General features: G+C 41.2%; 1 protein-coding gene across 4 annotated transcripts in view; it reads left to right on the forward strand.

The window, feature by feature from the left end:
* The window catches only part of ANO5 (anoctamin 5), a 61,854-nt gene extending 44,647 nt beyond the window's left edge, over positions 1-17,207 (forward strand). For all 4 annotated transcript variants that reach the window (XM_056353389.1, XM_056353391.1, XM_056353390.1 and 1 more), the window contains 9 exons: positions 1,951-2,025; positions 2,714-2,936; positions 5,429-5,598; positions 6,731-6,828; positions 8,147-8,277; positions 9,975-10,180; positions 11,256-11,437; positions 12,559-12,664; positions 13,509-17,207. In XM_056353389.1, coding sequence (XP_056209364.1) covers positions 1,951-2,025; positions 2,714-2,936; positions 5,429-5,598; positions 6,731-6,828; positions 8,147-8,277; positions 9,975-10,180; positions 11,256-11,437; positions 12,559-12,664; positions 13,509-13,730 — 1,413 coding nt within the window. In that variant the 3' untranslated portion in view covers positions 13,731-17,207. The remainder of the gene's footprint in view (positions 1-1,950; positions 2,026-2,713; positions 2,937-5,428; positions 5,599-6,730; positions 6,829-8,146; positions 8,278-9,974; positions 10,181-11,255; positions 11,438-12,558; positions 12,665-13,508) is intronic.
* The last annotated feature ends 9,645 nt before the right edge of the window (positions 17,208-26,852 follow it).

Raw genomic sequence — 26,852 nt, forward strand, 5'->3', positions numbered from 1 at the left:
GGCATCAACAATTACCATAAAAATGCTATGACTGTACAATCCTTTATTTTATGAGACATCAGTTTATTACCTTGGTGGATTTTCAGAAGCTTTTGTGTGGCAGGGTTTAGCAGTGATCCTTACCAATATGCAGTTGCAGCAAACCGTACAGGTTAGCCACACGGTAGTGCAATTTCCTTTCATTATCTAATGTGCAATACTGAACACATGAAAGGACAGTGCTTCCAAATGAGTTAGTTCTGCAGACTGATAAGGTAATATGGACACAGGTCACTGAGTTTCTTGCGTCCCAAGGCTGGCTTTGTTTCACTCTTAAAATTATTTCCTCATTATTCCTGGCTGTGATTCAAAGTTCTACATGCACTGAAACAGAAATTGCCCATCTTGAGGCTTTAATTAACACCTCATTTGCTCGTGGTGCTAATATATCTGGTTAGGTCATGGCTAAAATCTGGTTTTGCTGATTACAGTACAATTGTAATTTACATAAATAATGAAGCATTCCATTTATACTTGAGCTCTGTCATTGCACATTAGTGCCTACAGTTCTAAAGTAGAAAACTTGTGGAATAGCCTAGAATATGTGAAACATTTGTTCTTAATACAGAATATATGTCTTATTTGTTAATACAAAACAGGGATAAAATGTTATGAGCTTCTGTAAAGCCATCTGATATCTATGCTCGTATCTTATCTGCAGCTGGTTTTTATAGGTCTGTTAATAGAGCCTTTAACTGTTATCATCAGAAAACTTGTTGTGACTTGAGACTGCAGTATTGGTAATTGCGTGTAGTAAGTATACTGAGGCAGATACAGGCAGTGCGTCTCTCCTGAGAGAATAGCACGTTACACTTCAAACGAAATCAGGGTGGTCTGAGCACGCTGTTTGACTGAGGGGTGTCGCCATCAAGAAACAACGCTTGTAGAACAACTGCACCTGCATGGTGGTGCCAGGGAGAAACGTACAGCTCAGGGCAGCAACTGTGTTCAGCATAATTACACCACATTATACCAGTGTGTTTGGCACATTCTGGACTTCTGTACAACAGAAAATAAACTCCCTTCAACACCATTTTACAGGTTCCATATCTTCTGTTGTCGAAACAAGCATTTTCTAGTTCAATATACTTATTGATAATATACTTAATATTGTCCCCATCTGTAGTAGTGGATGCCCCTTTGTCCAAGAGAAGTGTAAGCATGCTATGATGCCTTGTCCCAAAGATTTATCAAACTCAGATTACTTTTTACTGAGTCTTATTCCACTAGCATTAGTTCTTAAATAATCCTTTTTTAACACATGTAATCTGGTATTTTAGGAATTAGAATTGGTTGTGAAAAAGAGAACTTTACACGAACATGGAAAGTTGTTCATGTGCTATATGGGGATACTTTCTTGGGTAAGACCTAGCTGCCTGATGCTGTAGCAGAGAACAGCAACTAATACAGCCATTTCTTCAATTAAAAATGAAATTGAAGGAGTGGAGGAAAAGGCGCTCTGGCTGTGTGGAAAAGCATGGCACATCCAAGTAAATGATCATTTTAAGAAACCTCAACATGAAGAATTTCTTAAAATTGAGTCCGGTTTTGGACTCAGAGCTGAATGGCAGCTGCCCTAGCCCTACAGAAACAGTTCTGGCCTGCTCATCTGATGAAGAAGTTGATCTTTTTCCTTCAGCTACCGATTGATCTTTGCAAAGGTTTAACCATTCTTTCCAGGTACTTTCTTTAGGTTTAGCATTTTTATGGCCACTTCTGTCCTGACCTTATTTCCCGCCCCCAGCACATTCAAAATCATGTCTTGTCTGCTCTTTTAGAGAGCGGGGTTGTGAATGGTTTTCTTTGGATGTGGGCACTTTCACACAGCTGATGAGCGCGCTGTGTGCTGCTTGATGTTAAAATAAGATTACAGATCTGTGAACTGTGCTGTGCTTGCTTGACTTGTTTCAGGAGATGGAGCCTTACTTGCCTATAACTAGCCAGGCTGTGCGATTCTGCATCTCAGGAACTACAGTGTTGTTCTGGGTGAGCATCTTTTTGAATCATCACTTTAACATCTATCAGAGTTGCTGATCATCACTTGTGACATTAACACAAACTGGTTTTATTAATGATATTAACACATGCTTTTATTTTTGTCCTGCAGATTTTTTGCTGTAATGCAAAATGCACTTCAATTCAGATTAAAAAAAAAAAAAAAAAAAAGACCAGACCTTGGAAATATGTTATTAATCAGTAATTTGATTGGACATTTTAGCATAGGAAGAATTCTTTCTCTGGGTTATGTGCTGAACAAACCATACTGAAAAGAATTGTAGTAAAGAGGGGAAAAAAAGTATTATTAACTACCATTAAATATATATTATACATTCCTCAGTTGAAATATCTGCAGAGTGAATTTCAGGGTGGACAATATAAACTAACTTCACCCTTCCATCTCCATTTCTATGAGTCTGTATCCTTCTGCACTATTTTTTTTTCTTTTTTTTTTTTTTTTCCTGTTGGCATTGGATCTTCTGCTTGTGTTAACAAAATAATTTTATTGAGTTTAATGTGCTTGTGTACTTTGCATTTCAGATCTGCTGAACTCATACCCATAAAGAATAAAATTTAGAAAGTATAAAGCGTGGTGGTTTACAACTTCTTTCAAATGTTGCGTGCTTGTAGCTGTACTAAGCGCTAAGTGTATTTCAAATCTCTGTTGTTTTCTTAGGTGTCTCTTATTATAGCTAGCATGATCGCTGTGATTGTGTACCGTCTTGCAGTGTACGCTGCCTTTGCCAGCCTCATGGAGAACACTCAGACTTTACAGCCCATCAGCGGATTGCTGACCCCTCAGCTGGCAACTTCAGTCACAGCCTCGTGCCTGAATTTTGTAATCATCATGATATTGAATTTCTTATATGAGAGAATAGCCATCTGGATTACTGATATGGGTAAGCAGTGTACTTGAAGACTAAGCTTTTAAAGAATGACTACAGGGAGAACCCATCTAGAGATGCACTACGTGGCTCTCAACTCAGGCACAATGGGACCGCTAGGACTGTAGACTACCGAGTCTGTAGCTTGCAGCAGTGACTCAGTTGTATCCATGACCATACCGAACTTTTTCCTTGCATTTCAATAGTTACCACAAGCTGGTTTCTCTTAGTATGTTTGCTTATATCCAAACTAGTCTACAGAGACAACCACAATTCTGAACATAATTAAAAATTATCATGTCTTTAATATATTAGAGCCACTAAAGCAAGATCAAACTCTTGATTTAGCAGTATTTCAATTAGAAATCCTGAAGATGTATTTTTTTTTTAAATCTATCACAGCTTTCACAGCCATCTTTACAAGAAAAAAGACTACAGAATAATATCTTGCTTAAGGGGGAAGATAGGAGGATGGGGGATGGGATAGGACAGTCCATTTTTCATTTTTTTTTCTGAGCCATTTCCCTTAGCTATGGCTTTACAGATCTGGAGTTCCACAGGTTGAAGACAGAGATGGAGCAAGCTGAGAAGTTGGGCATGAGATACATTATTGTCGCTGTTGGTAGCGTTGCCTGCAGTAGGCTCACTCCAGAGCTGGAGGAGCCAGCAGGCAGGCCCAGAAAGATCTATTACTTTTTTTTGTAGCAGATTTTATGTTTTGATGTTGCTTGCTTGCTGGAAATACCCTTCCCTAGAGCTCTTCTGAAGTATTTGATTTTGTTTGCCCTTAATGATTTAGATGTACAAGTCCCTGCAGGTGCTTTATAGAAAGAAATAATCACAGAATATTTAGCTTGAGGGCAGGGAGAGCTGAGAGTATTAAGTATTTGTAGCTTGTACAGCTGTCATAAAAACGGTTGGGTGATTATTTTTTTTTTTGAGGTCTTACAAGTGGAATCAAGAATTGAAAGGTGTTTCTTGCAGACACTTAATGGGATGTTGCGCTGGGTTTATTTTGATTTATCATGGACCATCTCCTATCTTGGAGATCTGTATTGCTTATCTCACTTGGCCAGATTAGACTAGAGAAAGACAGAACAAGTAATAAGTAAAATTCCCCCTAGCAAAACCAAAACCAAACAGAAAATCGTAATTTTTTTTTAATCTTCCTTCAAGAGCACAAATTATAAGCAAGAAGGTGCAGCACTGTTGTTTTGCTGCTTCCAAGTGTGGAGGATTGATTTCTGGAGTGTCAGCGGTACCTGCGGTTCTCGTCACCGAGGGACAGTAGGTTTTACATCGGGGGGCTGCTGCGCTCCCCTGGCGGCCCCGGCAGCCGTGCCTGGCTCAGGCTTGAGATGTGCTTGGGGCCAGGGCGTGAAATGGCAGGAGTTCAATGACAAGAAATGTTCAAACTCTGTTCATATTTGAATTCCTTAGAAATGTTAGGCCAGATTTTGCTTTCAGACATGCAGGTGTAACCTACCTCCAGTGCTCTGAACTGTCTGTCTGTCTGACAGAAACTTTTGAACAGCTCACTGACAATAAAGATGTTTTAATGAACTACAGCCTAAGCAGACTGCCTCACCTGAGTGCTGCCTCCTCTATAGTGCAGTCATGTTATGTTCCCAGCAAATAATGTACTTTCTTCTGTCATGAAAACTTACACCAAGCTTGGAAACGTTAGTTTACTCGTATATATAAAATAACTTTACTGTAGGGCAGGTGAATTCAGCACGTCTGCCAGGTCATGACCAAATCAGAGGGTCCTGGAATACTTGTGGTGTATTTTCTTCCCCCTTTTCCCAGCTTGACTTGGTTATATGTTACCATTTAACAGGACATTTTACCAGTAAGGTGCTTAGGGCTTCCTGCTACCTTTTAAAAATGTAAACATTGTGGAGAATGTGATTACGAAGGCAGCAAAACCCTAAGCAAAAGTGCTGAATGATGATGTTGGTGATGATGTTCAGTACTGTTGAGATGCCTGTATCCTTCCCTGTTCTTCCCCCCCTGACGAGCCTGATCTTTTAGGGGCACAGGGCCCATCCATTTTCTGCTGATTTCAATGTTACACACAAACAGCATATTGAAAAAATCAATACTATAACATACTTCTGTACCACAAAGAAAAAAATCTTTATGATGTGCATTGTTAACAGTGAAATTTTCATACTCCAAGAGACGCTGCTAGTTACTCTTTGAGATTCATCTTGGATCTGCTAAAATAGCAGAAGATTTGGGGATAGACAAGTGCTAGTGGACAGTACAAAGAAGGGAAAATTGGAGCTTTTATAAAAGTTTCAAGAATTAATTTCATTTGCCTGCCTACTCGGAGAATTGCATTGTAAATTAAGGGTAGGGTATCTGAGAGCAGGAACACCATCTGCTCAAATGTTTGTAGGTGTTTTCTTTTTCTTTGGGATATAAGGGCACAGTGCATGATGAGTATTTATGAATCTGTATCCTTCTAAAGACAGTAAAGGAAAACAAAATTACCGTTACAGAGATTCCCAGAACTCACATGGAGTACGAGAACAGGCTCACGATGAAAATGTTTTTGTTCCAGTTCGTCAACTACTATTCATCCTGCTTCTACGTTGCCTTTTTCAAAGGGAAGTTTGTTGGTTACCCAGGTGCCTACACATACATGTTTAATCGCTGGCGAAATGAAGAGGTAGGACTTTGTCAATTACGGTTGATTGAATTATAATAAACTAGTTAAACTCTTTATCGCCTCCAACCTGCCCAGTCCTAAATTGCCAGCTGCAGGTTTGGTCTGGAATGAGCTGGACCTCAGCTGGCTGTCCTGAGGCTGATGGAGGGGCTTCCAAGGATTCTTCCTGCTGTTGCTAGTCAAGGAAGCACCAGCAAATCTGTGCACAAGAAAATCTGTGGCTGTCAGTCATAAGGGTGAAAAATCGTAAAGCTTTTCTTGCCCTCAGTTCTCCTGAAATACCAGTAGATCTTGCCATAAGTCTTGAAAGTGATCCCCTAGGTTGAAGAAAGCTAATGTAAATGGAAATGGTCTCTGGCTTTTGGGTGTCTTCATTAGCTGTGTGAGGGACGACATTTTCAGAGAAATGGTGTGATAAAAGGCACATCTGTAAGCTTTTGCTTTTTTCCTCATCTCATTGCTAATTGTGCTGTTGGCACAGACATGAAATGCAGGACTTAATGTGAAGTGTTGCCTGGGAGTCAGTAGTACGGGAAAAACTTAATGCAAAACACAATGAAGTAATGCAGTGCACTTGCTCGTAGATTATCTCCTAATACTGGTCTGGCTGCTGAATTCTTAAGATGGATTCAAGAAAGAGTTGAAACTTTAGTGTTGTCAGCAAACAGCAGAGACCAGATACTGGCTGGTATTTGAATACCTCTGGTGTACGGCTATGAATAGAGAGCTTGGGTGCTTGGTAGGTCCAGGTTGGTCTGGTGTTGAGCTGAATGAGTGCCATAGATTCACCTTGCTGGGGCTGCAGGGTGGCTGCTGCACGCAGATGCTGCTGCCCCGTCTTTGTGTATCTGCACAGTGGTCAGCCTGAAGCATCTCTGAATTACATTACACTGTCTTTTAAGTGGCCATTACGTTTTGGTGTGTTTTTTATCAAGCACGTTGAGCACTGAAAGCCCTTCTATAACAGCCTTCCTGAGAGGACATCTTAGTTGGTAGTCCAGATGAAAATTAAGTACTGTCCTAATAAGTTTGAAGAACTCTTTTTTTTTTTAATTTATACAGTAGTGGAATATAGTTTATGTGGGTAGTGTCCATTATTCCTGTCTGTTAACCCCCAATTTGTCTCTGCCAGTGCGATCCTGCGGGCTGTTTGATAGAACTGACGACACAGCTTACCATAGTCATGGCTGGCAAACAGATCTGGGGAAATATCCAAGAGGCCATTGTACCGTAAGTTATCCCTTACAGCAAGATGCCCGTGTTATAGACAAAAGAAATTCTTGGGATGAGTGGTAACAAGCAGAATCATAGAATCATTTCAGTAGGAAAAGACCTTTAAGACCACCAAGTCCAACTGGTCACAGAGCTGGGTTGAACCTGGTGCCATTGGCCTCGGCCCATGGGCTCAGCCTGCCCAGCCCCCCCGCTGCCCCCCCAGCCTTGTGCCCCATCCCCGGCCGGGGTCCCCTGCAGCTGGCTGAGGGCGCTGCCCCCCTGGCCCAGGCCGTGGGCAGAGCCATGGCACAGGGCTGGCCCCAGCACGGAGCCCTGGGAACACCCCGTGTGCCCGGCGCCCCCGGGAGGTGGCTCCATCCACCCCCGCGCTTCGGGCTCGGCCGCCCGGGCAGCTTTGACCCCAGCGCAGAGCTCGCCCGCCCGGCCGGCAGCAGCCGCTGGCACAGGGGGTGCTGGGGGAGACGGGCCAAAGGCTCCGCTGGGCTCCGGGTGGGCAGCACGCGCGGCCTCCCCTCACCCGCTCGGCGGTGATGGGTGTCACATGGGCTGACCTCCCGTCTTTTGGGACCTCCCCGGTTAGCCAAGAATGCTGATAAATGAGGGAGGGCAACTTGGCGAGCTTTTCTGCCAGCTCCCTCGGTACCCTCGGGTGGATCCCATCCAGCCCCGTGGACTGGTGCGTGTCCAAGTGGAGCAGCCGGGCACTGACCATTTCCTCCTGGACGGTGGGGCTTCATTCTGCTCCTCGTCCCTGTCCCCGTCTTCCGGCTCGGGGGGCCGAGTACCCAGAGAGAAGCTGGTCTATTAAAGACAGGCAGAGAAAGCTTTAAGTACCTCAGTCTTTTCCTCATCCTTTGTGGCAAAGTTCCCCACCACATCCAATAAAGGATGCACATTATCCTTGGCCCTCTTTTGGTTGCTGCTGTATTTGTAAAAACACCTTTTGGGTTTTTTTTACAGCGGTGGCCAGCCTGAGTTCTGGCTGGGCTTTCACCTCTCTAACCTTCACCCTGCATAACCTCACAACATCCTTATAGTTGCCTGCTATATTCTGCGTTGCCTGCCTCTTCTTCCAGAGGTGGTAAACTCTCCTTTTTTCCTGGAGTTCCACCAAAATTATTGCCATATGAAGAGGCTAAGAAAAAAACCCTGTAAATCAAGCACAAATTCTGAGTAGAGTCATTTTGTAGAGGCTTTTGGCTTCTTTTTATGAAAGCCATGCTTGTAAAAGCATGTTGCTGCAAGGAGCTTGCTTAGAGAAAGGGCTACTTGATCTGCTTCTTTCATTTGTAACTTTTTTCTGCATATACAGCTGGATTTGTAACTGGTGGGGTCGTCGGAAAGCCAGAAATAATCCAGAAAATTTATACAGTCGCTGGGAGCAAGACCATGATTTGCAGATATTTGGAGCCTTAGGACTGTTCTATGAATATCTAGAAATGGGTAAGTTTAAAAATACACATTTGGAATTGAGGACAAGACGGCTTGTGCTGACACAAAAAAAAAAAAGCTTCTCAATTAATAGTTATGGGTTGATGCCATCACTTTCATCTGGTAAACAGTAGACAGTTAACTGCTGGAAATCATTAAATAGGTCAGCCTGATTAAGAACAAAACAAAACAAAAAAAGCTGCCTTTGCATCTTCGACTGCAGAGAATTTCACAGAAACGCTGCAAAGACCGTTTGTTTCCCTTGTTTAAACAGGGAACATTTTTCTTGGTGCAGCCAGCTGTCTCGGTGTCTGTTCTGTTCTTGTTCCCAGGCATATTCTCAGCTGATGTCAGTGGAAATTGTAAGTATGGGATGGGTGCCAAATAGGCTGTAAGGATGGGTACTGCAGATATGAGATCTACAAACTGGATCAGGGAGAATCCGCTGAGTTTTAGGTTTGCACTGCGTAGTGCCTTGCTGCAGTCCTGCAGACCAGCAGAGGGAGCATGGGTAACAGAATAGGATTTTTCAAAGGTAATGTGAACACGTCAGCGTATGGAATGAGTTTACAAAACCTGAGAAACTAAAACTAGAAACTGAATCCAAACTAAATCTAAAAGACACTAAACCCCATAAAATAGTATTTGTCCATTACAAGGACAAAATTTGTGGAGAAGTGGATTTTTGTGTTGTATTATTTCTACAGAAATAATTCTAAATGCTCTAGATTGCCTAGAGGTGTGGAGTTTTATTATTGTCACTTCGGACATGGTAGTTCATACAGGGCTGGGATCTTACAAAATTAATGCACTCAATCAGTGTTGTCAGCCATGCCTGTTAATAGATGTCCTTACTCTTCCTCAGTCAGCACTGAAGCAGTATGCTCCAGCAATGTCCTGGGGCTGCCAAGCTAACAGGAATTTTGTTGCTTGTCTAAGATGAAGAACTCATCACTGAAATCATGGAAGAGCTGATGACTGGTGTATGGGAATTTATTTTTATTCACTGCCTAAACCAGATAAGATGTTCTATTTCCTATCTTTAACATATAGTGGCAGTATTGGCTCGGCACCGAGTACTGTCACATTCTGTACCCAGAAACATTTCATCCCACTAAAGAGATCATTCGTGTATTCTATTTGCAATTCTTAAACTAATGTTAAGGCTCCCCAGTGGAACTATTGAATACGGAATTGGTATTAATATTTTGACTGAAGCATTAACAGTAGGTGGAGGTAAGGTTGTCATAGAAGTAAAAGTAGTTCCTCTTTTTCATTTAGGAGCGTAGCTGGTAAGTAAAAGGAGAACAGGCTTGCTCTGTACAAACTGCAGGAGAGGAAAAATAGCCTGGTTTTGTTCCTGTCATAATGCAGAAATGTGATGTATGAGTACATTCCAATTCCCCTACAGTTAGGGCCATTCGTGAGAGAACTGCAGCACCGTGAAAGAATCAGTATCCAGCACTGCTGGCAGCATCGTCTGACAGGACCCAGATGTCCCTTGGGTGCTGCAGGATGGCAGCCCTAAGAGACTAAAGTCTTGGGTCGGGGACAAGTCACCACTTAGCGCATGCCAGGGCTGGAGGTGACTTGTGCAGCCTGGCAGAAGTTTGCCCATAGTCTGCTAGAGGCAACTTGCGTGTTTCATTGGCGTCCTGAGGGTACTTTTGTAGGGGCAGATTTTGGCACTTCTCTTTTCTCCCTTGCAGTCATTCAGTTTGGATTCATTACGCTCTTTGTGGCGTCCTTTCCCCTGGCTCCCCTTCTTGCTCTGATGAATAATATCCTGGAGATTCGAGTAGACTCCTGGAAATTAACCACTCAGTACAGGAGACCGGTGGCTGCAAAAGCGCACAGCATAGGAGTTTGGCAGGAGATCCTGAACGGAATGGCCATCTTGTCTGTTGTCACTAATGTAAGTACCTTAACTGTGCTACATCAATTTTGATTCTTCCGTGTACTCGGAATTTGCAGATTTAAAAATCAGCTGATGCTTTTTCTCCATCAATAGTATTCACGTTATCACAAGGTTTGACCGTATCTCTGTAGAGTAACCTTTGGGTGATTCAGCTTGTCCCGTGTGTGGACGACACGCAGCTCCCAGTCCACATTGCGCTGGACAATAACCTTTCATTCACTTGTCTGTGTTTTCCAGCATTTTGGAATGGCACAAGCCGGTCTGAAGCTTAGTCTGATGAAGCACACTTGATTGCCCAGAGGGGACCGTAGGGGACAGGAGAGGTGGATTAATTCTGTCAGCCAGATGACATTTCTGTCTTGTCGCTATGAGGCCTGTTCTGTGGGAATTCTGCTCGTTCATCTGCTTCTGGATGCCCCTGTGTGGGGCCAGTGTCTCAGAGTGCTTTTTATACACTGTAAACTAAGTGCTATGCTGGTTATTTCATCTTAAGTATAATGTAGACGGCTGAGCAAAAGACTTGCCTCTTTTTAGTGTAGAATATTCAGCAGTATCAGATCGGCAAGTATCTGAGGCAACAAACCCACTTCACTTGCCTAGTGAGCAAGGTGCCTGAGCATCTTCAGTGTCTCAGGTTTCCTGGCAAAACGTGCTGGTAGCCATGTTTCCTTTTTAAATACAGCCAGAGAACATGCCACCCCTTCTTTCTTAAAGTGATCGCACACTGGATTTGGGTTGATCCTTTCTCACAAGAACTCAAAGCCATGTCCCCCCTTTCACGAAGGAATGCCATTATCACAGATAAAAGGCAGTTTGGTGTGAGGCGATCTTTGGTGTTAGGTGCCCCTTGTAAGGGCCATTCACGTATTTTGTTCACTGAGTGCTGGTGTTTGCAGCAGAGGCTGCAAGTCAGCATTGTTACAAGGTCAAGTGCCCGAATCGTGCTGCTCACCCTTGCTTAAAAGATCCTGGGTTATGCCACAGTGTCACGGTACCAAAGTCTCTTTATGAATCTGCTCAGCACAAGTTTTGTGCACCATTTCCTTAATCTCTTTCTCTGATTTTTTTTCAGGCTTTTATTGTTGCATTCACATCAGATATGATTCCTCGTTTAGTTTACTACTATGCTTATTCTGAAAGTGAAGACTCACCTATGTCTGGATACATAAACAATAGTTTGTCAGTGTTTCAAATCTCAGATTTTCCATATAGAAACAAGCCTAAAATGAATCCGGAAAACTTTGTCATATGCAGGTTGGTGTTGGTGTAATAATAAATATTTTACCACTTTGTTTAGAATACAGCATAAGAAATCAAGGCAGATCTTAGTGTACTACAAATTAAATTACGTTGTTCTCATCATTCTAAAGTGTGAGAGGTAATATTTAAGCTATTAACAAGGCAGCGCTTGAGATGGTAAGAGGTCATGCCAGTAATAAAAATCACCTTTTTGTTGTTTGAGACTCTCATTGCTAATGTCTTTTTGTTTGGTTTTGCTTTTTTACTTAATCAAACTATTAATCTTTGAGTGATGGAGGAGATTTATGTCCCTAAAGTTGCAAACTTCAGCCTATATTTTCAAAGGGGTTTAGGCTGTAATGCCTAAGTGGACCAAGAAGTGTTATTAAGGGGATGTTTAGATTCCAAAGCTGAAAATGAGAGGTAGTATCTAAAATCAGTTGTTGTTGTGCTAAATAACACCAAGGATCTGGGCTATCCTGCTTTCATTAAAAAAATAGCCCTTTCTTGCTAGAAGAAGCATTGGAGGTTCTAGAATAATTGCAGAAGAACTTTGGAGAAGTCCGTGGTAAAAAAAAAAATTGATTTCATGAAAAAAAATATTCCCAAAACAAATGATCCAAAGGAAAAATCTCCAACACTTTAAGAAGCAGCTACATTTGTATGATGTATTATCTTTAAAGCCCCAGGAGTCTTTATCCTACTTGTACCTTTAAGTGTAGAACACGTACTCAAGACTGTCCTTCCATTAAACCCTGCATCTGTCCAGTGTATAAACTGTCAACGTGTGTCACATTTATTCAGCACTTGCCCATTGCTGTGTGATACATTCCATCAGTCTGTCCTGTATGATGTGATCATTGCCTGAAAAAAAAACAGTAACCTATGTACAAAATTTCACTCCTCACGCATCCTCCTTTCTACTCTGTTGCTGTGAACGTGAGGGTGTTTGCTTAAACATAGGATGGAAACAAATTGAGAGGCAACCTTTTTCTGCCAAAAGAAACAGACCATTAAAAACAAGATGAAAAGGTTCTTTAAGTGACAGCTGTATTTGCCTGTAAGTGTCACTGAGCTTGTAGTCTGTCTCAGACTGAATGTGACGTTTCACCTTTGCATGTTGTTCTGTCCAACAGGTACAGAGACTATCGATATCCTCCGGACCATGAGAGGAAATACTTACACACCATGCAGTTCTGGCACATTCTTGCTGCAAAACTGGCTTTTATCATTATTATGGAGGTATGTTCCCTACAAAATTTCCTTCGGAAATTGGTACCTTGTAGTTTCTCTAGGTAGTCGCTAATGTTACAGAAAACAGAATTGCTGAGAGTATAACATAGTTTCTTCCCTAAGTAATACCAAGTATTTGTGTCCTAAGTGGTTACTGTAACTAAGTCGTTTAACTTTAGGGAGTTAACCTCAAGAGTAAGAACCGTGAAAACAGCTGAGGAGTCGGCTAAATTTGATCGAAACGAAACAGCATAATAAAAAAGGTCTTTATGCAGATGGAAGAGACATGAACCACCAAGAGTAGTGCTTTCACTCCTACTGGTTTCATTAAAAAGCTGTATGTGAGATGACTCTATTCAAAATCCCGAAAGCGTTTTACAGCGATGCATATTGGCCAAAAATAGCTGAATCAATTATTTGGGTAACGAGCACTTCAGTATTAAGCCACTGGCTTGCAAGTTCTGAAGGGAAAAGGGAGTTGATAAAGTGCTCTTCACTTTTCCTACTGTATCTTACCATTTTTGAATAGCTGAGCGTTACAGCACAGCTGTGTGAATTCTCTAAGAAATCACACAGAGGTATCAGAAAGCGATGCTAATGATTCAGAGCCTTTCCTCCTGGGTTTGCTAATTCATAAATGGTTTGGAATTAAAGTTTCTGCGTGAAAGGAAGCGTTTTAGTCTTCATGCACATACCAGATACACATTAGTTTGTTACGTGTTGTTCCAGGACAGATAAGGGCAATGTGTTCTGTTTGTGATCTGGTTTGTGTTAGATAAAACAATAGGTGTTTAATTCAGTAATGAGCTGTTACATTTCCCCTGTCTTCCCCTTTTTTTATTTCCCCCCCCAGCATGTTGTATTCATCGTCAAATTCTTTGTAGCATGGATGATTCCTGATGTCCCTGCAGACGTAAAAGCAAAAATAAAACGTGAGAAATATTTAACACAGAAAATCCTGCATGAGTATGAACTTGAAAAACTGAAGGAGAGACTGTGTCAAGGTGATAAAGGAGCCACGGAAAAAGAGTTCATCGCCACAGAAGGGAGAATGGAGTTATCCAGAGCAATGTAGTTGAAGAAAACCCAGCTGTTTGGGATTTAACTTGGTTTAGCTTTTTTATCTGTGATTTGCTCAGTATGCATCATCTTGAAAGCTATAGGATGGTTTCAACCCTTTGCTTTCAGTCCAAAGATTTTAGACTTTTCTTTAAAAGTCTTACTGAGCATTCTAGGTTTAATAAGTCTACTTAACTGTATGACTTCAGCACTGTTTTCTATTTACCCGCCACTTTAATATTGTGTAATCTTGTAATACTAGAATTTGGATTCCAGCTACGGGGAATGTTACCTTCAAAGGGCTGACAGGATATAAGGTCATTACCACCAAGCCCTCCCCCTCTTGCTAAATGCAAAGCTCCAGGCTGTATCCCAGCTGAATGAAAAGGATAACATAGAGGACTCCTGCTGTGGAAAATGCTGAGAATTATTATTTTTATGACATGATCATTTAAATAGGAGAACGCTCCAGATACAAGGGTTTGGGGCTTTTTTTGTCCAGTATGTCTTATGAAACATTTGTTTGCAGCTTTGAACTTCTATACACTTTTTTAGAAAGAATTGATTTTAAAAAATATACTGACTTAATTCCACTTGGAATTGTTTATAGCCACAGAATTTGGTTAATACATATTAACAAAGGAAAAGAACTCCATAATTTGTTTTCATAAAGATCTCATCTGCCAAAGAGTTTGCTCTTTAAATGCAAGTATTGTGGAATCGTCTAATTGCATTTTTTTAAAAAAAAATCTATACAGTTTGGAGAAATATAGTTTATTTATTTCTCAGTCTCAAAACCTGCCATTGGAAGGTAGTGCTTGATACTAGTTTTGGCCAAAGCTACTCCTTTGTGTGGTTTCTCTGTGAGTGCCACCAAAGGGCTGAAGCTGTGCGGCTGTACTTGCTGCACACTGTGGTGTGGTGCAGTGCCTTGGGAGCTGGACCGCCACACTGGTTGATCTAGCAGGATGGTTTGTACCTGGATTTGTAATCAGAAGATTTTAAGCATGCCAAATAATCTGTTACTGTCCTTATACATAGGATCCTGGGAGTTTTGTTTTCATTCTGGGGTGTTTCTTTCTTTTTAAGAAGGATTTTTTTTTTCTGTTTTGTCATGGGGCTTTTCTACAAAATTACCAAGTTTATAAATATATAATAACTACTTGTGCAAAGTAGCTATCAGCTGTTAATGAATGTGCCCTCATTTTATAATTTGAAGCAGTTAGGCATTTTTATGATTTTGCTGTATATTTAAAACATATCAACACTTCCATGCTTAGTGCCTTGTTTATTTGCATTTGGCAAAAGATGTGAAAACGATCACTATGGGGAAATGTGTGTTTCCAAGGCGTGCTCGCAGGCACTGTGATACTGTGAACCTGCGCGTGGAGCTGTACAGTGTTAGCCAAACGGTGCCTGCCCTGGCACGCTTTTGTTTTAGTGGTATGCGAACTGTTCGTGGAGAGCAGAGCGTACCTGGACTGCTTAGATGAAGTTGCACCAGGCTATTGAGCTCTCTCATGCTGAAGTACACTAGCTGGAGAGTTTAGAAATTTTACTATATTTGCACTTTGAAAGTTATACTTCCTTGCAAGTATACACACACACACACAAAAAATATATTTGTATTCCGTATCAGCCAAATGATGTACTGTTTACTGAATCCACAACTTAAGGTTCTTGTGTCCTGTTTTTGCACACCTAGCCTACATCTTGGAATACTTGGCTAGTAACCTTAATGTTGTAACAGAGTTTAAAACCGATGTCTTGAGTAGAACCGTCATTATTAGCAAAAGTTTCAATATTGAAGTGCCTACCTCGAACAAACATCGCATGGTTTGGCTGCCAGTCAAGGAGTTGAGGCAGATGTACATTTCTCATTACTGTAAGTTATTCAGCTTCATTCTGTAAGTTTGGTTGGTAAAGCAAGCCTGTTGGCAATCCATGTTTGTGATGAACTGACCGTGTTTTTGAATATTCGGATATATTTGAAGTAATGGATTAATTGGAGGAACACATGTTTAAATAAATTAGCTCTGCTGCTTAATGTATAAGCCAAAGAAGAGTATCAGTCACCATAATTGTCTGTGCAACACCAGAATTAACACAATGCAAGCACTGTGCTGCTGCTTTCTTACACATATACTGTTAACTAAACTAACTTAGATATTATGGTTTTGCTGCTGTTAACAATGCAAGCAGTTGCTTCAAACAGTAAAGTCACGTGATGCAAAGTGACGTTTCTATGCAAAATGTACAATCTAATTGAAGCTGAAAACCGATCGGAAAATTCAGCATTAGATGCACTATTTCTGCGTACAGAATGTTAGTTTCTTCAGGTCCTGTAATAAAGTGTCCTAATACACTACACTTGAAAAGATGTCAGCAAAACAGTTGTGTTGTGAATGAACAATGCTATATAACAGCAAGATGGAGGAAAACAAGGAAATACCTTAGTTGGGGATACGGCGTTGATGTGCAGAAGCTCCCCATGCAGACTCTGAATTTCAGTTGATGTTTTGACCCCTACTTCTTGCTTCCTTCAAACTTATTTTTTGAGATCACTTTGTACTTTGCTATACAAACAGATGTTCTGCAAATGTATCATACAATAGAAAGTGGAAAAAATCTGGGATCAGCTTATTTGAAAAGAAATATATATATCTTAAAAATATATCATTGCACTTTGTATATAGAAACTGTTGAAAAGAGAATGTGTTTCATATTAAGAGCTAATGTCACCTAACAAAATAAGTAACACCTCTTTACATAATAGTTTGCTTTATTTGTCATTAAGCAGTATTTTCACAAGAGATTATTGGTATGATTAGGATGATAATGGTTCACATACATACTCATTCTCTGAAGTGTTCTTGGAAAGTGGCAAAAATAAGAGAAATGGACTGGTCAGTTTGAGGACGTGCTTATTCTTGTAATACTTTGATTTTGATCTGTTTAATATAAGTATCTGAAAGTGTCCTTTAACCAAAGTGAAGATAGTTCTGGGTTGGAACTACTGTAAGCAAGAGTAGATTGCTTCATTAGAATTACAAAAAGAAAATTGGCCTTTCAAGTGTAATAAAATCAGGGATTTTTTTTTTTCCCCCATTAAAATTTAGTAATTTTACCTTGGAAAGATTTAGTGTGGTATGTTCTAAGCAAATGACTGCAAAGTAAGAGTGCTACTCTTAAGATGCTATGCTGTTTTTTTCTAGAAGATTTTGTTAGTCTGCTTTTCCTTTTTTATGTAATACTGTCAGTTTGAGACAACAGAACAGAATGAAAATAGATGGACTTTCCTACTGTTCTCTGTGTCCTGGCTTGTTTTGACTTGCACCGTCATGCGATCTCAGTGGCGTTGTTTTCTATGTATGTTGCTGATATATAGGATACACTAATGTTGGAATAAATTTTGTAAACATTGTGTTCAGCTAACATATATTTACATTTAATAAGATCTAAATCTGGCAAATAAAGCAGTGTTTATTTTTAATGTGTTGTCAACTTGCTTTTGAAATCTCAAGAATTCAGAGAGGAGCTGAAGTATTAGAAGTTAAATGCCCAGAGTCTCATGGAGAAAATTATTCCTACAGCAGGATATTTGGATGTTGTATGTATGTTTCCTCCAATTGTAACTTTACAGGTTTCTTATTCAGATTATTGAAGAAAGCCTCAATCTGACTGCCGTCTTCCACTTGATAATCACAGTGTGACTGTCTCTTCTGTCTTCCTGCATTTTCTTAAGAATAAATTACCAAGGAAAACCTGTACTGAGCTCTGGATGTGCTGTAGGCAGCACACATGGAGCGAGATGGCACAGGTGTGTGAGAGCCTATGAGGGAACTGAACTTTGCAGATTCCTTATGTTAGAAGACCACAGTTCAGTGTAACAGACCCAGGACTTTCACCTTCCTTTCCGTACGGTGCAAACAGGATATTAACACACATTCATTTCCAGCCAGGCAGCTTTTCTCTTCGTTCTCGGGATACAGTTTTCATTCTTGCGATGCCAGGGCCTGAGGTGACTTCTCAAGTTCTCAGTCAGTCACACACGCAGTTTTCACACGCAGCGCGAGTGGTTCACATGTACACTCAAATAGCGTTGAGCGCATGCATTGGAAAATATGGCAGAGCTAAAGCTTTTCCGAGGGACCGGTGAAGTCTTACTGTTTGTAGATAGCTTTGCATATTTTAATCTTTCTTAAAACTCAGTATTGGCACCAGTGCAGGGCTTTGAATTAAATCACAGAGAATCTGGATTCAAGTTTATGACTTGTTCTCAATTGACAGCATCAGCACATGTTACCTCTCCTGTTACATTGTGTTAGAACTTCTCTGGGAACAGGATCACCTGCTAGACTTGGTAGGTCATTTCTTTTGTAACTTTGAAATGATAAATTAAGAGATGCAATAGCAGTAACCAAATTAAAGAAACATATGATATGATTAAAAAGATCGTGTCTATATGAAAAAAAAAAAAAAAGACCAAAACAAGCAAGGTGTAATTATGTAAATTATGTATTAATGCTACTACCACTGTGCTGGTTACTGAGGTGAGATACCTTACTTAGGTATCAAAAGGAGGAATGAAGCATTAAGAAAACCGGAGAAGAAAGTGGTACAAAAGGAAAGTGAGAAAAGGGAGGAGAGGGGGAGGAAGGCAAAGGAAGGTGCTGTTGCTATGCAGGATATAGGGCATATTTATGTATTACGAAAGCATTCAGGTGCATTCAAGCTTTGCTCTTGGAGTTTAAACCTTTCTGCCACTGAGGCCTGGGGTAAATGATAATAAAGTTTATTTGGGGTTACAACTTCATCCAAAGCCAAGTAAGTTTTACAAGTAGCATGATCGCTTGTGAGACATTCACAAATCTGGGAACACACTTGGCATTCCCCGTGAACAGAAATTGTAGCTACCCTTCGGAACTCTTAACTCATTTATCTTCTGCAGTAAATGAAGAGGTGCACCAAGATTTGGCTGGTAAAAATAGGAAAAATAGGTAAGGCATCTGATTTTCTCAGTGTCTTCATCTACCCAGCTGAAAGGGTCTTTCTAAAAATAAATCTGTGTTCACTCTATGCAAAGAACTGTAGGGAGCACTGAAATAGAAGAAATGTTTTGAACCTGGACATCTCAATCAAACTGGTGTAAAATACATTGACTTACAGGAGCAGAAAAGTATTTACCCCCTTCCCTGGTAGATCAGTGGAAAAGAATAGCAAGATGTGGAAGAAATTATATCCCAACATCTGAAGTCTGCACATTTCATGTCTGTTTTGCAAGTGTGGGCTCTGTAACAAATCTTGTCTAATGTTTCTCAAAATGTTCAAAATGAAAAGAAAACCAGTGTTTCTGAAAACACCTTAAATGTGGCACTGAAAATACATTGAGGTCAGCATGACTGTACGAATGGCAGCTCCTGCAATCTGAGAGCCCGGCTTCTAACTGGAAGGTTTAGAGCAACACACAGCTGCGAGACACGGGATGGGGTTGGGGTTCCTCATGGCTGGTGTGGCAAAGAACTGTACCAAGAGTGGGCCAAGGCAGCCCTCGCAAAGGGCTCATTTAGACATGATAATCCTTCCTTCCCTAAACAGATGGAAAGAGGTAAGATGGTGATCGTTACTGTGGGAACGGTAACAAAATAATTTCCACAACGTTTAAATTCCGTTGTAACCTCATTAAGCCACAGCTACTATTTCTTGTCTGTCTTCCTGCGGGCGCAGGGTGGTCACAACAACTCTGCGGCATAGTCTTGGTGTCCTTAAAAAGGAATAGCTAAATTAAATCTTGTTCTGGTTTTAAATAATCAGTTGTCTCTACCCAGCACTTACATCATTCAGATGCAGCTCAGGAAGGGTTTTTTTATGTAAGTACGCATACTGAGAAATCTGCTGGGGGATGAGTAGGATGTGAAATTCAGCAGCCATATCAATTTTTGGAAGGCACATATGCACATTCCTGTGCAATAATTTGTGACTATGCTTTCTCAGTCAGAAATGAGTCAGTCTGAAACATGTAGTTAGGGTATGATGCTTCTGAATTCTTTTTTTCAACTCCTCAGCAAACGGGTGCTGTTAGCTAGTCAGAACCACATTTGTATTTAAATTACTGACTGACTTAGCTTTGACCTTGGGTGTTCCAAACATCCAGCACTATTCAGCATTTCAGTTTTGGTACTGAAAGATGTAGGGAACATCACAACTACTTCTGTAGTCAAGAGGTATGAAATAAATGAGCCTTTCTGGTATGTTGTCCCTTCCATACCACAGTAGGTTTGAAATGCTTGATGTTGCTAGCACATCTGAACCGTACCCTCCTCGGCAGTGAAAAGCCTCGGTGGAGAAGTTCTGTCTCGGAGGGCCTCTAGTTCCGTGTGTCTCCTATGCTGATGACTTTCACTAATTATTCTTGGCTAGTGCTCGGTGCAACAAATTAAGAAGCCAGTGTTCAAGAAGCACGCTCTGCATGCTTACTGGCTCTTTTAATCAGTTTTCAAAAAGGAATAAAAATAGTCCAGACAGAAGGTTTTAGCAGGGGAAACTGATAGCTGGATTCTCTGCCATGTTACAACCTCATCATAACAGCCAGTTTTACTATTAGATTCTCTTAAATAAACTTTTCTGTTGACATTAGCCCGCTGGTAGAGTGTCAGCAAACACTATTGCTACAGCTAAGCCTGTTTTCTGGTTGTGGTATCTGTATTATTCAGACAAAATCCTGGCTCCGTCTCTATTGATGGAAACTGTACTGATAATTTCAGTTGGGGCCAAGACTTCAGCATTTCTGTAACAAAGAACCGGGTAAAAAAAACCCAAAAAAACCAGCTGGAATAGGTGGGCTGGGAAATTTCCGTGCAGATGTCTGGACTTTATGCTGCTCTAAGTGCATTGCAGTCAGGAAGGATTCCCTTGCTTTCCCCTTTCACATAGGATTGCCTCTGTGCCATGACAGGTTTTTTGGCTTGCTCAGAAGCAGTGCAGGAGGTAACGTGGCAGTAGTACCAAACACCCAATCCTAGGTGCCAGGTCACACTTCCACTCCTGTGGGAACAGTGGCTGCCTTGCATGGGTTTCAGTTTCTCAGCTCTAAGTGAGACTCATTTGCCTCCCGAACATCCTCCCAAGACGCTGCAGAGTGTGAAGGGGCACATGACAGCCAACAGAGCATTGTGCTGGGAAGAAGGATATTTGTGTTGATGCCACACTGCATGAACATTTCAAGAATTATTCCTCCAGTCTCAGCCAAGAACTCAGGGTGCTCTGTCAGTGATGGTTCCTGCCACTTAGCTCCACTGAAGCTGGTGTGTGGAAGTTCAGGCCAGAGAAACAAGGAGATGTGATGCTGTGGGGTGTGCCAGGGGTGTTTCCTTGGGAAAAGATAAAACATCCCAGCACTCTACCTATTATTTTTTTTATATATATATAGGACAGTCTGATACATCATCATGAAGGGATTTTTCTCCAAATTTCTATGTAAAAAAATCTCATGTTTTGAGTAAGGGAACAACAAGATCCTGTGTGTTTTATGGTAAGCAATACGTGGCTCAATGCTTTTTCATTATATTATTGTTGCTGTGCACTCATGTGAAAATAGCAAGTGACTGTGGCTACAACCAGCCTGTCACAATGAGTCGTGTTTTAATTAGGTGCCGCAATGTGCTGAGTCACCATGTACCAACAGACATCCAACTTTTTTATCAGATGGAAGTGTGCTTTCTGCAATTGGTACAAGGGTGATGACCTAGTTAATGTGGTCACTACTGTGATTAACGCTGAAGGAGGTGACATGGGTAGAGGAAATCAAAGCAAGAAAGAAACCTGCTTTGTACTTACACTGTAAGTTCAAAGTGCTAGAGTTACCTGCTGAGTATGTGGAGGGAGCGGCATTTAGCCAGGACCTATGAAGTCCTTTCTAATGACTATCTTCAAAAGGGAGATGGGTGAATAAATGGGAGTGTAAGGGCTCACGAACCAGAGAAGATAGAAAAACTGAGGCACCAGACAGGCCTGAAGCCAGACCATGCAGAGAAACTGCTATAGAGACTTGCTAATACTCAGATCTGTAGAAGAAGCCTTTAAATGTAAATGCTAGTCTGTCAGCAAGTCTCCCCTGCCTAGGAGAGAGGAGCCAATTTTATTAGCAGTTAATACAGGAACTGAAATGGGCCATCCAAGAGGTTGATTCTGTGGGGAAGGAAAAAGCGGGCTTTCCTCTGCTTTTGCACCTGGAAAAAATTAAATGCAAAGAAATCATTTGGAGCATTTGCTTCGCTTTCAACCCTGCTTCAAATGTCGATCCAGCATAACCAGACACCTCCCTGTGCACAGCACAGCCTCCCCTCCTCCTGCGCACGCACTGCTCGGCAGTGATTTATCCCCGCATCTGTCGTTGCAGGGACCTGACTCATTCCTGGGCACAAAGGCGGTCACAGGAGCAAGCTCTTTTCCAAAGAGCTCGGGATGTTTGCTGAGGATGGGGCGAATGCTAGCCAAGGTAACTTCAGTTTCTTTTCTGGAGAGAACAGTTATGACTTCCTATAAGGCTACCTTGGCGAGTTTCTTCATTCTGCAATAAATGCCAGTTTTTGGCATGTGTTTGGCACAGAGTTCTCAGTCATCCTGAAACTTTATAATCAAACCTCTGTCCTGCAGAAGGTTGATATTATTTAGCATAAGAGAAGCCAGTGATAAGGGATCACTGTCTTTGAAGAGTATGTTCCTTGCATTTTTAAAGCATGCTGGAACAGCATCTGGGCCTTGAGGTGTTCTGATAGGGCCAATCCAAAGCAGTAGGTAGGAATTTCTCTGTCAATTTTAACGCCTTTAATCAGACCATAGTGATTGGTCAGTAAAATGTCAAACACCTAAAAAATGAAGACAGTTCCACATAAATGTCTTCTCTGTACTGGCAATAATGATATAAGCACTCACAAGATGTTCATGTGAACTGTAGCCCAGAGAGGAGATGTCTCTCACGTAAAGTGGAAGCATCGTGCTTTATGTCTCTGCCTTTGGATAGAAAACGGAGACAGATTTTTGTGGAAATGCAGATGCCATCTTGGACACTGTTCACAAGACTCTCCTTCCAAGGACGTTTTCTACATCCCACCCGTGAGGCTGAGTGAACATCTCTGTTATATGGATTTTCATCTTCAGGGGGAGATGCTGGACTTGGAGAGCATGATTTTCCTTCGCAGCCTGGTTTTACCTGAAACCATGTTGCTCCCAACCCTTCCCTCTCTGACTACCTTCTGAGCCAGCTGCACTGTATCTTTTGAGATGTTTTGTGTGCATAACCCGGACAGTCACCATGTTTGCTACTACAGTAACATCTATTCTGTCACATGTTGGAGCATGGATTGCTATTTGGCCCTGATGCATTCAATTAAATCCTTGAGGGTGTTAAACAGTGGTGGGTTCTGATTTGTCTCCCTGTACGGACAGTGACTACCCTGACCAGTGTGCCAGTTGCCTGTTGTCAGTGCTCAGACGTGTTTTGCAACTATTTGTTGCCTCTGTGTAGTGTTCAGCTTCACTCAGCCTGCCCCCTTTCCTTGAGCAGTGTAGTTTCTGGCTGCTTACCGGCCTTCGCTGGTATTTGCTGAGGTTAACAGCAGCACCAGAAGGATGCCCTCCTTCCCTTTTCTTAAGAGGAATACAATCACCAAATTTAGGTATTCCACTCTGATTGTTATTGCCTGCCTTTGTTTTCCTTAACCCCTGTGAAGAAAAACTGGCGTCTTTTTGAGATCCTGGTGGCCCACTGCCAGGAGGCCCGGTAGGTGGGTGGATACTTCTGAAGACAGCGGCATGCAGCCTAAGTACTTGCATCAGTTCTTTCTTCTGCTTCTTAGCTGGTGGGGATTTTTGAGAACAGGTTGCTCTCAGGGTAGCCTCTTCATTTTGTAACAGACAATTCCAAGAAGTCAGCAGCAGAGGGCATCTGTATAACCAGTATAACTCCAGCCTCCCACAGTATTAGCTGAAGAAAGGAATTTTTTGTGAATTTTGGAATTTTTATGCCATTGTAACCAATAGCAAAGGTCCAGCGACTTCCTAAAATGGGATTACACCATATATGTAGAAAATATACTGACACACTCATGCTATATTCCTATTTATTTGGGCAGCTTGAGGGATCATGTGAAATGGCTTTAGGCACCACAACTGTCTATCTCCAACCCTGAATATTCAGTGATTTTGCATGAAGCGATGTAGGCAATGAACTGAGATAGCAGAAAAACTAAAACCCTGACTAAAATTATGCTTTTGAAATTTTCTTTTGAAGACTCACAACTGATCTCTCCATCAAGGTATGTTCCTTTATTTCTTCTGTTGCTTTAATACATCCCATGTACTATTAAGAACACCAGTGAAAAGACTTATCACATTTTGACCCCATATTTTTGGCAAATGAAACTATTCCCTTGATTTTATTTCCTGGTTGCTAACCCAGTGTTTCTAAACTAGCATTTTTCATGAAAAACAAACTTCTATGTGGACAGTTTTTAATCTGAAAAAGCTTTAAATCATGCAGAATTTTCTAAATGGTTGTTAAGTATGCTCTTGGGAATATTTTAAAATATTAAGAACAGGAGTCCTTGTTATTTTTTGTTATCATCAAAGGCAAAAAGTTTTCTGCTTCTTGAGATTCTCGATCTTCCGGCTTGTTCTGCAAGACTGAGTTACCAGTTCCCCCATCCACATCGCATTTCAGCAACTTGCATGCGTGGGTTGTCATGTGGCCATAATATCAGACAGATTACATATATGATTAGTAGCCTACTCATATTAGCTGAAGAACTAATCTCAGGGTAATTAATCAGTAAAAATCCTGACAAGTATCAGGTATTTGAATGTAATCAAGAAGAAAACAGTTCTTGCACATGCTCAGTTTACTCAGCCCTCCCTCCTGATGCACAGAGAGCAGAGAACTTCTGAGCCCGATTTCTCTTGCAGCAGCTGCTAGCAGAAAAAAATGAAGAAGTTACACTCTGGTCAAGTATTTGTTAAAAGAGTATCGGAACTGGGCCCAAATGTTTAGCAACATGATCAACTGTTTTTAATTATTTTAATTATGAAGGTGATCTTTTCCTATTTGAGTCCCTCTAACCTTTTGTAAAATAATGAGGATGAAATTAAGAAAAAACTTGGAGAAGGTGATTCAGCTGTCCCGTACATTTGCCATCCCACTTCTGCTGATAAAGAGACATTAATTCAAACACTGGGAACCACTGGATCCATAAACTCCTTGTTACCCTACTGGAGGGAATGGGGTAGTTGAGGCATGGGCAGATGAGGCGTAGAATATTTTGGAAAAAAGAAATATATGTGAAACAGAAACCCCATCCACCCACCACGAAAGGCCTGGCTGTGGTCTGCTTTCAGGCTGATAACCTGCCTGTGGTATGGGAAAGTAATTCCAGAACATGAATTGTTGTGAGATTTCCTGCAAAATATGCTAGTTCTCGTGAGAAAGTCCTACTGTATTTAAAGTCCTACTCCTTGAGACCAAGTTCAAGTAGAGAAACTTGGGCTGTTTTTTATACTGTCTGACCTCCCCTGTGCCCCACACGGACTTAGGAGAGAATCCTGTTCTCTCTTTCCCTCACTGGTCATATTTTTCCATCTCCGTCAGGCTGTATGGTTGGTCACCCATCCTCTTAGTGAAGAAGGATTAATGAGGATCATTTTGAAGTCTATTAGAAGTGCTGGAGAATATGGGGCAGCTTTTGAAAGACAAGCAATTGATTTATGAAGCCTTTTGGAGAACACTAAAGGTAGAAGAAATGAGTAAAGGAAAGATGCCCATGTAGACCAGGAAAGCGTGCGCTGCACGAAGCCCTTAGGTGTAATGTTAACCAGATGCAAAAGTACCTCTCAATGATTTATGATGTGCACTGATGATGGAGCATGCACCGTTCAGAGAGTGATTAATATTCTTGTCATAAACGGAAAGAAATTGGCAGCCTGCCAAATAAATTTGTCTGCGAAAGCAGAAGACCAACTCAATTCACCAAGAGTGACTCAGTAATACGAGACTGACTGACCTCATGGATTCAGTGGAGATATTTCGTGAAGATAAGCTACCTCCAGGGAAAGGTGTTTCCATAAGCCGTGGGGGCCTCGTAGTAAAGGAGAATTTGGAAGTGAAGAAGATGAGACTGACAGAATGGATTTTAAGGATGACTTGCTTTCCAGCCATTCAGTTTTGGGATATGTAGTTACTTCAGACCTTTGATTATTATATGATTATTCCTAACAGAAATTAAAAAAAAACTGTGAACGTTGTTGTTCCAAAGGCCAAAGAAGCTAGCCTTCGTAATGGTTGTGCTGTGGTCAGCCCTTCAGAAAGCAGAAGACATCCAGAAAAAAATGAATCTATGACAACATGATAGGGGTGAATGAATTGGCAATCTCAGACCACTTACTGGACACACGGACCACTCTAAAATAAAATAAACCACAACTAAAGTAGGTGCAACTAGTACCTTCCTTATTGAGTTAAAAGTCAGCCTATGATGATAAGGGGAAAAAAATGATCGGCACAGAAAATTTATGCCACGATTCAGATCCTTGTAAGAAAACTTAGATCCTTTGTTCTGGAAATAGCCCCAGTGATTTTACTGGAATTGTATATAAAGTAAGAACTACAGTTTGGAACTGTAAGAAAATATTAAGTGAGAGAGAACAAGAAAACAAACAACTAAATTTAACAAGTTATGTGTTGCAGAAATTAATTACCCAGCTGCAGCCCCCAGGGTGTGATCTCAGGACATCTGGCAAATAGCAATAGAACCGTGCTTGTAACCTACCTTTTCTTACGTATTTATACACATCTCAGTCTTGATCTTTGCTTGGCTGTAGCATAATGCATATGTTCCAGGGATAAAGCAGGCTTCGTATCTAAGAAATACCTGTTCCTCAACAGGGCTTTAGAACAACCAAATTGTAAGATGATTTTTGAGGAACTGGCATCAATTCTGAAAGGAAAGCACAGAGGATGTGAAGCTGTGTGTGGAAGGGTTCTCAGCTAAGACAGACCGCTGGTAAAATGGGATGTGCACATTAAAGTTAGTTCCGTACAGAAGACCAAATCGCTAATTCCTTTCTTGTTATTCTGCAGAGACGTGCC

The sequence above is a fragment of the Falco biarmicus genome, chromosome 10 (assembly GCF_023638135.1).
Source record: "Falco biarmicus isolate bFalBia1 chromosome 10, bFalBia1.pri, whole genome shotgun sequence".
Lineage (NCBI taxonomy): Eukaryota > Metazoa > Chordata > Aves > Falconiformes > Falconidae > Falco > Falco biarmicus.